This window comes from Palaemon carinicauda, chromosome 38, assembly GCF_036898095.1.
Source record: "Palaemon carinicauda isolate YSFRI2023 chromosome 38, ASM3689809v2, whole genome shotgun sequence".
Taxonomy (NCBI): Eukaryota; Metazoa; Arthropoda; class Malacostraca; order Decapoda; family Palaemonidae; genus Palaemon; species Palaemon carinicauda.
The window spans coordinates 28756821-28769320 of NC_090762.1; the positions used below are offsets into that span (position 1 = coordinate 28756821).

Genomic DNA, 12500 nt, shown 5'->3' on the forward strand with positions numbered 1-12500 from the left:
CAAGCCATAGTAAATTACGCTACATTCATTGTTAAGCCTATAAATTGTTTAAATGAGAAATAAACAAGCCATAGTAAATTACGCTACATTCACTGTAAAGCCTATAAATTGTTTAAAGGAGAAATAAACAAGCCATAGTAAATTACGCTACATCAATTACTAAGCCTATAAACTGTTTAAAGGAGAAATAAACTAGCCATAGTAAATTACGCTACATCAATTACTAAGCCTATAAATTGTTTAAAGGAGAAATAAACAAGCCATAGTAAATTACTCTACATCCATTACTAAGCCTATAAATTGTTTAAAGGAGAAATAAACAAGCCATAGTAAATTACTCTACATCCTTTGTTAAGTCTATAAAATGTTTAAAGGAGAAATAAACAAGCCATAGTAAATTACGCTACATCAATTACTAAGCCTATAAATTGTTTAAAGGAGAAATAAACAAGCCATAGTAAATTACTCTACATCCATTACTGAGCCTATAAATTGTTTAAAGGAGAAATAAACAAGCCATAGTAAATTACTCTACATCCATTACTAAGCCTATAAATTGTTTAAAGGAGAAATAAACAAGCCATAATAAATTACTCTAGATCCTTTGTTAAGTCTATAAAATGTTTAAAGGAGAAATAAACAAGCCATAGTAAATTACTCTACATCCATTGTTAAGCCTATAAATTGTTTAAAGGAGAAATAAACAAGCCATAGTAAATTGCTCTACATCCATTGTTAAGCCTATAAATTGTGTAAGGTTCTAATTACAAACTTCATAGGTTCCAAGACTAAGTTTGTAGGTCAAGTTGCCTGTATGTCGGGTTGTTTGCAAGTCGAATTGGCTGTAAGTCGCGTTGCTTGTAAAGTCGAATTGTGTTCATTTTGGCCTACTAAGGTAAGCCTATTCCAAATCCCATGCCTAAGATTTCCAGCTACTAAAGTCAATAAATAGGTTTAAAATAAAATATATATCTGGTTATCACGAATGTCAATTTGTTTACTGTATTGAATGACATAAAAGTATTTTATTACAATATTTCTTTATCATATCTCTGTTTATTTTAAGTTGGATTCATGTTAGAAGTTAGGGGCCTTCGGTATATGCATTCTTTTTGTGTACTTATTTATGTATATATCTTTCCCTCCATAAATCTCTTCTCATTTCATTAAACGTAATCTTGAGAATTACGAGAAATGAAGCCGCTGAAGATGATAAATCTGCATTTTATTTGAAGCCACTTCTTAAATTATTGTCTAAATTACTGTTTCTCTGAATCTGCTTTCAAGTCCGTCTGGCGTGAGGGAAATTATATTAATGGTTAAGTGAAAAGATAAGATGAAAAATATAAAACTGTTTTGATATTCAACTGTCATAAAAATTAAAATTTTTGGATTAAAAGCATTTTATTGAATGAAATTGTAAATTGTTTATTAGGAAATCGAATATAATTCTAAAAAAGTAATATAGCTTTTAAATATTGATATTACACTATAATATATTTTGGTTAAAGGAAATTATACTACAAATGAAAAATTACCATATATAGAAATAAAACCCTAGTTTTAAAAGATGCGTGTGGTTAAATATCTCTTTAAAATCGCAATGACTTCATTAGCAATGTCTGTTCACTCTATCTACTCAGAAGCTTATCTGTTTACATTTCATAAAGAATAAAAACCTAATTTTGTTCATAATTGAAGAAAAAACTATCTCTTGAAAAAAAAAAAAAAAAAAAATCCTCCACCGTTATCACTACATTGAAGGGTCGGTTGCCTGATGCACCCTCTCCCTTGCCTTCTGTCAAAGACATCCTTTTCCACAAATTTATAAGAATAAAAAATTATCTTCGTTTTTCCCACCATTATTCCTACATACATTAAGGGGGTTGGTTGCCTGATGCGCCCTCCCTAATGCCTTCTATACAAAAGGCATCTTCTTCCACCAATTTATATATATATAAAAAACTCATCCACCAATTTACATATATATATATATATATATATAGATATATATATATATATATATATATCTATATATATATATATATATATACACACACACATATATATATATATACACATATATATATATATATATATAGAATATAAAATCTCGTTTTTTCTCACCATTATCCCAAAATTAAGGGGTTGGTTGCCTGATACACCGATTCCAATATCTTCTGTCAAAGTAAACCTATTCTCTCCATATCATCCTTCATCTTATCTCGCCATTTAATTCTTTGCCTTCCTCTCGATCTTCTCCCCATAATAGGTTCCTCACTAATCCATAAAACTTCTAATGTCAACTCTCAAAGGCTCTTCTAATCCACCTATTCAATTTGCATTCCTCCCCAAAAAGGCAAAGGATACATTGTCGAGGAGGAATTAAAGGAACTGTGCTCAGGACTGGGGATCCCTGCGGAGGATTCCAACGTCATCTTCACCGACCTCGACCAGGACAAGGATGGCAAGATCTGCTACGAGGAATTCTCAAAAGGATTCCGGGAATTCCTCAATCCCGAGACCGAGGTGCAAAACAAGAGGAGATTTTCCATCAAGTAAGATTTTTTAACGTTTGTATGAAAAAAAAAAAAAAAAAAAAAAAAAAAAAAAAAAAAAAAAAAAAAAAAAACTTTTGGGTGAGACTGAAAATGAATAAAATGTTGATGGAGTTGTATGAAAAAAAAAACGTTTGGGTGCAATTGAAAATGAATAAAATGCTGATGGAGTTGTATGAAAAAAACGTTTGGGTGAGATTGAAAATGAATAAAATGCTGATGGAGTTGTATGCAAAAAAATACGTTTGGGTGAGATTGAAAATGAATAAAATGCTGATGGAGTTGTATGAAAAAAAAAAAAATGTTTGGGTGAGATTGAAAATGAATAAAATGCTGATGGAGTTCTATGAAAAAAAAAAAAAAAACGTCTGGGTGAGATTGAAAATGAATAAAATGCTGATGAAATTGTACGAAAAAAACGTTTGGGTGAAATTGAAAATGAATAAAATGCTGATGGAGTTCTATGAAAAAAAGACGTTTGGGTGATTGAAAATGAATAAAATGCTGATGAAATTGTATGAAAAAAACGTTTGGGCGAGATTCAAAATGAATAAAATGCTGATGGAGTTCTATGAAAAAAACGTTTGGGTGAGATTGAAAATGAATAAAATGCTGATGAAATTGTATGAAAAAAACGTTAGGGTGAGAATGAAAATGAATAAAATGCTGATGGAGTTCTATGAAAAAAAACGTTTGGGTGAGATTGAAAATTAATAAAATGCTGATGAAATTGTATGAAAAAAACCGTTCGGGTGAGATTGAAAATGTATAAACTGTAGATGAAATTGTATGAAAAAAAAAAAACGTTTGGGTGAAATTGAAAATGAATAAAATGCTGATGGAGTTCTATGAAAAAAAACGTTTGGGTGAGATTGAAAATGAATAAAATGCTGATGAAATTGTATGAAAAAAACCGTTCGGGTGAGATTGAAAATGTATAAACTGTAGATGAAATTGTATGAAAAAAAAAAACGTTTGGGTGAAATTGAAAATGAATAAAATGCTGATGAAATTGTATGGAAAAAACGTCTGGGTGAGATTGAAAATGAATAAAATGCTGATGAAATTGTATAAAAAAAAACGTTCGGGTGAGATTGAAAATGAAATAAATGCTGATGAAATTGTATAAAAAAAAACGTTTGGGTGAGATCGAAAATTAATAAAATACTGATGAAATTGTATAAAAAAAAAAAAGTTTGGGTGAGATTCAAAATGAATGAAATGCTGAGGAAATTGTATAAAAAAACTTTTGGGTGAGACTGAATATGAATCTATTGAAATTGTATGTAATAAAAACGTTCGGGTGAGATTAAAAATGAATAAAATGCTGATGAAATTGTATGAAAAAAATCGTTTGGGTGAGATTGAAAATGTATAAACTGAAGATGAAATTGTATGAAAAAAAAAAAAAAAAACGTTTGGGTGAGATTCAAAATGAATAAAATGCTCAAGGAACTGTATGAAAAAAACGTTTGGGTGACAATGAAAATTAATAAAATGCTGATGGAATTGTATGAAAAAATCATTTGGGTGACATTGAATATGAATAAAATGCAGATGAAATTGTATTAAAAAAAAACGTTTGGGTGAGATTGAAAATTAGTAAAATGCTGATGGAAGTGTATGAAAAAAACGTTTGGGTGAGATTGAAAATGAATAAAATGCTAATGGAATTGTATGAAAAAACAATTTGGGTGAGATTGAAAATGAATAAAATGCTGATGGAATTGTATGAAAAAAAATGTTTGGGTAAAAAATGAAAATTAATAAAATGCTGATGGAATTGTATGAAAACCAAACGTTTGGGTGAGATTGAAAATGAATAAAATGCTGATGGAATTGTATGAAAAAAAACGTTTGGGTGAGATTGAAAATGAATAAAATGCTAATGGAATTGTATAAAAAAACAATTTGGGTGAGATTGAAAATGAATAAAAATGCTGATGGAATTGTATGAAAATAAATGTTTGGGTAAAAATGAAAATTAATAAAATGCCGATGGAATTGTATGAAAACAAAACGTTTAGGTGAGATTGAAAATGAATAAAACGCTGATGAAATTGTATAAGAAAAACGTTCGGGTGAGATTGAAAAAGAATAAAATGCTGATGAAATTGTATGAGAAAAAACTTTTGGGTGAGATTGAAAATTAATAAAATGCTGATGGAATTGTATGAAAAAAAATCATTTGGGTGAGATTGAAAATTAATAAAATGCTGATGGAATTGTATGAAAACAAAACGTTTGGGTGATATTGAAAATGAATAAAATGCTGATGGAATTGTATGAAAAAAAAAAGTCTGAGTGAGATTGAAAATGAATAAAATGCTGATGAAATTGTATGAAAAAACGTTTGGGTGAGATTGAAAATGAATAAAATGCTGAGGGAATTGTGTAAAAAAAACGTCTGAGTGAGATTGAATATGTATAAACTATTGATGGAATTGTATGAAAAAAACGTTTAGGCGAGATTGAAAATAAATGAAAAACCGATGAAATTGTATGAAAAAAAAAACGTTTGGGTGAGATTGAAAATTAATAAAATGCTGATGAAATTGTATAAGAGAAACGCTTGGGTGAGATTGAAAATAAATAAAATGCTGATGGAATTGTATGGAAAAAAAACGTTCGGGTGAGATTGAAAATGAATAAAATGCTGATGAAATTGTATGAAAAAAAACGTTTGGGTGAAATTGAAAATGAATAAAATGCTGATGAAGTTGTATAAGAAAAACGTTTGGGTGAGATTGAAAATGAATAAAATGCTGATGAAATTGTATGAAAAAAATGTTTGGGTGAGATTGAAAATTAATAAAATGCAGATGAAATTGTATAAAAAAACGTTTAGTTGAGATTGAAAATGAATAAAATGCTGATGAAATTGGATACAAAAAACGTCTGGGTGAGAATGAAAATGTATAAAATGTTGATGAAATTGTATAAAAAAAAATACGTTTGGGTGAGATTGAATATGAATAAAATGCAGATGAAATTGTATAAAAAAAAACATTTGGGTGAGATTGAAAATGAATAAAATGCTGATGAAATTGTATGAAAAAAAAAAAACATTTGGGTGAGATTGAAAATGAATAAAATGCTGATGAAATTGTATGAAAAAAAAAAAACATTTGGGTGAGATTGAAAATGAATAAAATGTTGATGGAGTTGTATGAAAAAAAAAACGTTTGGGTGCAATTGAAAATGAATAAAATGCTGATGGAGTTGTATGAAAAAAACGTTTGGGTGAGATTGAAAATGAATAAAATGCTGATGGAGTTGTATGCAAAAAAAATACGTTTGGGTGAGATTGAAAATGAATAAAATGCTGATGGAGTTGTATGAAAAAAAAAAAAATGTTTGGGTGAGATTGAAAATGAATAAAATGCTGATGGAGTTCTATGAAAAAAAAAAAAAAAACGTCTGGGTGAGATTGAAAATGAATAAAATGCTGATGAAATTGTACGAAAAAAACGTTTGGGTGAAATTGAAAATGAATAAAATGCTGATGGAGTTCTATGAAAAAAAGACGTTTGGGTGATTGAAAATGAATAAAATGCTGATGAAATTGTATGAAAAAAACGTTTGGGCGAGATTCAAAATGAATAAAATGCTGATGGAGTTCTATGAAAAAAACGTTTGGGTGAGATTGAAAATGAATAAAATGCTGATGAAATTGTATGAAAAAAACGTTAGGGTGAGATTGAAAATGAATAAAATGCTGATGGAGTTCTATGAAAAAAAACGTTTGGGTGAGATTGAAAATTAATAAAATGCTGATGAAATTGTATGAAAAAAACCGTTCGGGTGAGATTGAAAATGTATAAACTGTAGATGAAATTGTATGAAAAAAAAAAACGTTTGGGTGAAATTGAAAATGAATAAAATGCTGATGGAGTTCTATGAAAAAAAACGTTTGGGTGAGATTGAAAATGAATAAAATGCTGATGAAATTGTATGAAAAAAACCGTTCGGGTGAGATTGAAAATGTATAAACTGTAGATGAAATTGTATGAAAAAAAAAACGTTTGGGTGAAATTGAAAATGAATAAAATGCTGATGAAATTGTATGGAAAAAACGTCTGGGTGAGATTGAAAATGAATAAAATGCTGATGAAATTGTATAAAAAAAACGTTCGGGTGAGATTGAAAATGAAATAAATGCTGATGAAATTGTATAAAAAAAAACGTTTGGGTGAGATCGAAAATTAATAAAATACTGATGAAATTGTATAAAAAAAAAAAAAGTTTGGGTGAGATTCAAAATGAATGAAATGCTGAGGAAATTGTATAAAAAAACTTTTGGGTGAGACTGAATATGAATCTATTGAAATTGTATGTAATAAAAACGTTCGGGTGAGATTAAAAATGAATAAAATGCTGATGAAATTGTATGAAAAAAATCGTTTGGGTGAGATTGAAAATGTATAAACTGAAGATGAAATTGTATGAAAAAAAAAAAAAAAACGTTTGGGTGAGATTCAAAATGAATAAAATGCTCAAGGAACTGTATGAAAAAAAACGTTTGGGTGACAATGAAAATTAATAAAATGCTGATGGAATTGTATGAAAAAATCATTTGGGTGACATTGAATATGAATAAAATGCAGATGAAATTGTATTAAAAAAAAACGTTTGGGTGAGATTGAAAATTAGTAAAATGCTGATGGAAGTGTATGAAAAAAACGTTTGGGTGAGATTGAAAATGAATAAAATGCTAATGGAATTGTATGAAAAAACAATTTGGGTGAGATTGAAAATGAATAAAATGCTGATGGAATTGTATGAAAAAAAATGTTTGGGTAAAAATGAAAATTAATAAAATGCTGATGGAATTGTATGAAAACCAAACGTTTGGGTGAGATTGAAAATGAATAAAATGCTGATGGAATTGTATGAAAAAAACGTTTGGGTGAGATTGAAAATGAATAAAATGCTAATGGAATTGTATAAAAAAACAATTTGGGTGAGATTGAAAATGAATAAAAATGCTGATGGAATTGTATGAAAATAAATGTTTGGGTAAAAATGAAAATTAATAAAATGCCGATGGAATTGTATGAAAACAAAACGTTTAGGTGAGATTGAAAATGAATAAAACGCTGATGAAATTGTATAAGAAAAACGTTCGGGTGAGATTGAAAAAGAATAAAATGCTGATGAAATTGTATGAGAAAAAACTTTTGGGTGAGATTGAAAATTAATAAAATGCTGATGGAATTGTATGAAAAAAAATCATTTGGGTGAGATTGAAAATTAATAAAATGCTGATGGAATTGTATGAAAACAAAACGTTTGGGTGATATTGAAAATGAATAAAATGCTGATGGAATTGTATGAAAAAAAAAAAGTCTGAGTGAGATTGAAAATGAATAAAATGCTGATGAAATTGTATGAAAAAACGTTTGGGTGAGATTGAAAATGAATAAAATGCTGAGGGAATTGTGTAAAAAAAACGTCTGAGTGAGATTGAATATGTATAAACTATTGATGGAATTGTATGAAAAAAACGTTTAGGCGAGATTGAAAATAAATGAAAAACCGATGAAATTGTATGAAAAAAAAAACGTTTGGGTGAGATTGAAAATTAATAAAATGCTGATGAAATTGTATAAGAGAAACGCTTGGGTGAGATTGAAAATAAATAAAATGCTGATGGAATTGTATGGAAAAAAAACGTTCGGGTGAGATTGAAAATGAATAAAATGCTGATGAAATTGTATGAAAAAAAACGTTTGGGTGAAATTGAAAATGAATAAAATGCTGATGAAGTTGTATAAGAAAAACGTTTGGGTGAGATTGAAAATGAATAAAATGCTGATGAAATTGTATGAAAAAATGTTTGGGTGAGATTGAAAATTAATGAAATGCAGATGAAATTGTATAAAAAAACGTTTAGTTGAGATTGAAAATGAATAAAATGCTGATGAAATTGGATACAAAAAACGTCTGGGTGAGAATGAAAATGTATAAAATGTTGATGAAATTGTATAAAAAAAAATACGTTTGGGTGAGATTGAATATGAATAAAATGCAGATGAAATTGTATAAAAAAAAACATTTGGGTGAGATTGAAAATGAATAAAATGCTGATGAAATTGTATGAAAAAAAAAAAACATTTGGGTGAGATTGAAAATGAATAAAATGCTGATGAAATTGTATGAAAAAAAAAAAACATTTGGGTGAGATTGAAAATGAATAAAATGTTGATGGAGTTGTATGAAAAAAAAAAACGTTTGGGTGCAATTGAAAATGAATAAAATGCTGATGGAGTTGTATGAAAAAAACGTTTGGGTGAGATTGAAAATGAATAAAATGCTGATGGAGTTGTATGCAAAAAAATACGTTTGGGTGAGATTGAAAATGAATAAAATGCTGATGGAGTTGTATGAAAAAAAAAAAATGTTTGGGTGAGATTGAAAATGAATAAAATGCTGATGGAGTTCTATGAAAAAAAAAAAAAAAACGTCTGGGTGAGATTGAAAATGAATAAAATGCTGATGAAATTGTACGAAAAAAACGTTTGGGTGAAATTGAAAATGAATAAAATGCTGATGGAGTTCTATGAAAAAAAGACGTTTGGGTGATTGAAAATGAATAAAATGCTGATGAAATTGTATGAAAAAAACGTTTGGGCGAGATTCAAAATGAATAAAATGCTGATGGAGTTCTATGAAAAAAACGTTTGGGTGAGATTGAAAATGAATAAAATGCTGATGAAATTGTATGAAAAAAACGTTAGGGTGAGATTGAAAATGAATAAAATGCTGATGGAGTTCTATGAAAAAAAACGTTTGGGTGAGATTGAAAATTAATAAAATGCTGATGAAATTGTATGAAAAAAACCGTTCGGGTGAGATTGAAAATGTATAAACTGTAGATGAAATTGTATGAAAAAAAAAAACGTTTGGGTGAAATTGAAAATGAATAAAATGCTGATGGAGTTCTATGAAAAAAAACGTTTGGGTGAGATTGAAAATGAATAAAATGCTGATGAAATTGTATGAAAAAAACCGTTCGGGTGAGATTGAAAATGTATAAACTGTAGATGAAATTGTATGAAAAAAAAAAACGTTTGGGTGAAATTGAAAATGAATAAAATGCTGATGAAATTGTATGGAAAAAAACGTCTGGGTGAGATTGAAAATGAATAAAATGCTGATGAAATTGTATAAAAAAAACGTTCGGGTGAGATTGAAAATGAAATAAATGCTGATGAAATTGTATAAAAAAAAACGTTTGGGTGAGATCGAAAATTAATAAAATACTGATGAAATTGTATAAAAAAAAAAAAGTTTGGGTGAGATTCAAAATGAATGAAATGCTGAGGAAATTGTATAAAAAAACTTTTGGGTGAGACTGAATATGAATCTATTGAAATTGTATGTAATAAAAACGTTCGGGTGAGATTAAAAATGAATAAAATGCTGATGAAATTGTATGAAAAAAATCGTTTGGGTGAGATTGAAAATGTATAAACTGAAGATGAAATTGTATGAAAAAAAAAAAAAAAAACGTTTGGGTGAGATTCAAAATGAATAAAATGCTCAAGGAACTGTATGAAAAAAACGTTTGGGTGACAATGAAAATTAATAAAATGCTGATGGAATTGTATGAAAAAATCATTTGGGTGACATTGAATATGAATAAAATGCAGATGAAATTGTATTAAAAAAAAACGTTTGGGTGAGATTGAAAATTAGTAAAATGCTGATGGAAGTGTATGAAAAAAACGTTTGGGTGAGATTGAAAATGAATAAAATGCTAATGGAATTGTATGAAAAAACAATTTGGGTGAGATTGAAAATGAATAAAATGCTGATGGAATTGTATGAAAAAAAATGTTTGGGTAAAAATGAAAATTAATAAAATGCTGATGGAATTGTATGAAAACCAAACGTTTGGGTGAGATTGAAAATGAATAAAATGCTGATGGAATTGTATGAAAAAAACGTTTGGGTGAGATTGAAAATGAATAAAATGCTAATGGAATTGTATAAAAAAACAATTTGGGTGAGATTGAAAATGAATAAAAATGCTGATGGAATTGTATGAAAATAAATGTTTGGGTAAAAATGAAAATTAATAAAATGCCGATGGAATTGTATGAAAACAAAACGTTTAGGTGAGATTGAAAATGAATAAAACGCTGATGAAATTGTATAAGAAAAACGTTCGGGTGAGATTGAAAAAGAATAAAATGCTGATGAAATTGTATGAGAAAAAACTTTTGGGTGAGATTGAAAATTAATAAAATGCTGATGGAATTGTATGAAAAAAAATCATTTGGGTGAGATTGAAAATTAATAAAATGCTGATGGAATTGTATGAAAACAAAACGTTTGGGTGATATTGAAAATGAATAAAATGCTGATGGAATTGTATGAAAAAAAAAAGTCTGAGTGAGATTGAAAATGAATAAAATGCTGATGAAATTGTATGAAAAAACGTTTGGGTGAGATTGAAAATGAATAAAATGCTGAGGGAATTGTGTAAAAAAAACGTCTGAGTGAGATTGAATATGTATAAACTATTGATGGAATTGTATGAAAAAAACGTTTAGGCGAGATTGAAAATAAATGAAAAACCGATGAAATTGTATGAAAAAAAAAAACGTTTGGGTGAGATTGAAAATTAATAAAATGCTGATGAAATTGTATAAGAGAAACGCTTGGGTGAGATTGAAAATAAATAAAATGCTGATGGAATTGTATGGAAAAAAAACGTTCGGGTGAGATTGAAAATGAATAAAATGCTGATGAAATTGTATGAAAAAAAACGTTTGGGTGAAATTGAAAATGAATAAAATGCTGATGAAGTTGTATAAGAAAAACGTTTGGGTGAGATTGAAAATGAATAAAATGCTGATGAAATTGTATGAAAAAATGTTTGGGTGAGATTGAAAATTAATAAAATGCAGATGAAATTGTATAAAAAAACGTTTAGTTGAGATTGAAAATGAATAAAATGCTGATGAAATTGGATACAAAAAACGTCTGGGTGAGAATGAAAATGTATAAAATGTTGATGAAATTGTATAAAAAAAAATACGTTTGGGTGAGATTGAATATGAATAAAATGCAGATGAAATTGTATAAAAAAAAACATTTGGGTGAGATTGAAAATGAATAAAATGCTGATGAAATTGTATGAAAAAAAAAAAAACGTTTGGGTGAGATTGAAAATGAATAAAATGCTGATGAAATTGTATTAAAAAAAAAAAAACATTTGTGTGAGATTGAAAATGAATAAAAAGGCGATGAAATTGTATATATGAAAAAACGTTTGGGTGAGATTGAAAATGAATAAAATGCTGATGAAATTGTAAGAAAAAAAAACGTTTGGGTGAAATTGAAAATTAATACAATGCTGCTCTCTCTCTCTCTCTCTCTCTCTCTCTCTCTCTCTCTCTCTCTCTCTCTCAATTCTTGAAGAGGAAGAGCCCAAACTCTACCCGTCAACGCCCCCCAAAGAAGCTACCATTATCCGCTGTAATTAACGAAATCCGTATCCATTCCCACACTTCCAAATAGAAAGAAAAAGCGAACACAGCATCGCAAATTAGTCCAATAAGCATTTCCTCCCGCAGGAGCTGCGAATCAGATGACGAGACCAGATGTCCGTTGGGTGACGAGGAACTGAAGAGGAGAGAGAGCGTCTACCAGGCTTGGAATAATCTCACCAACAGGTTGGATGAAGTCACGCGAACGGCCCTTGGAAAAGAGAGGTAATAATAATAATAATAATAATAATAATAATAATAATAATAATAATTATAGCGAGACGAGTGCCATTGTTGTGGTTGTGGTGGCCAATGTGGTAACGTCACTGACTGGTAAACGAAAGACTGAGGTTCGAGTCCCGTTCAAACCTGTTTGTTCCTTTGGTAGCTGCAGTCTCACCATCCTTGTGAGCTAAGGATGGGAGGTTTGGGGAAGCCTATA

General features: G+C 28.9%; 1 protein-coding gene across 1 annotated transcript in view; it reads left to right on the top strand.

The window, feature by feature from the left end:
- LOC137630510 (ras and EF-hand domain-containing protein homolog) overlaps positions 1–12500 on the top strand; it is a 63855-nt gene that overhangs the window by 28964 nt on the left and 22391 nt on the right. The window contains 2 exon segments of the mRNA XM_068362019.1: positions 2360–2558; positions 12146–12283. Coding sequence (XP_068218120.1) covers positions 2360–2558; positions 12146–12283 — 337 coding nt within the window.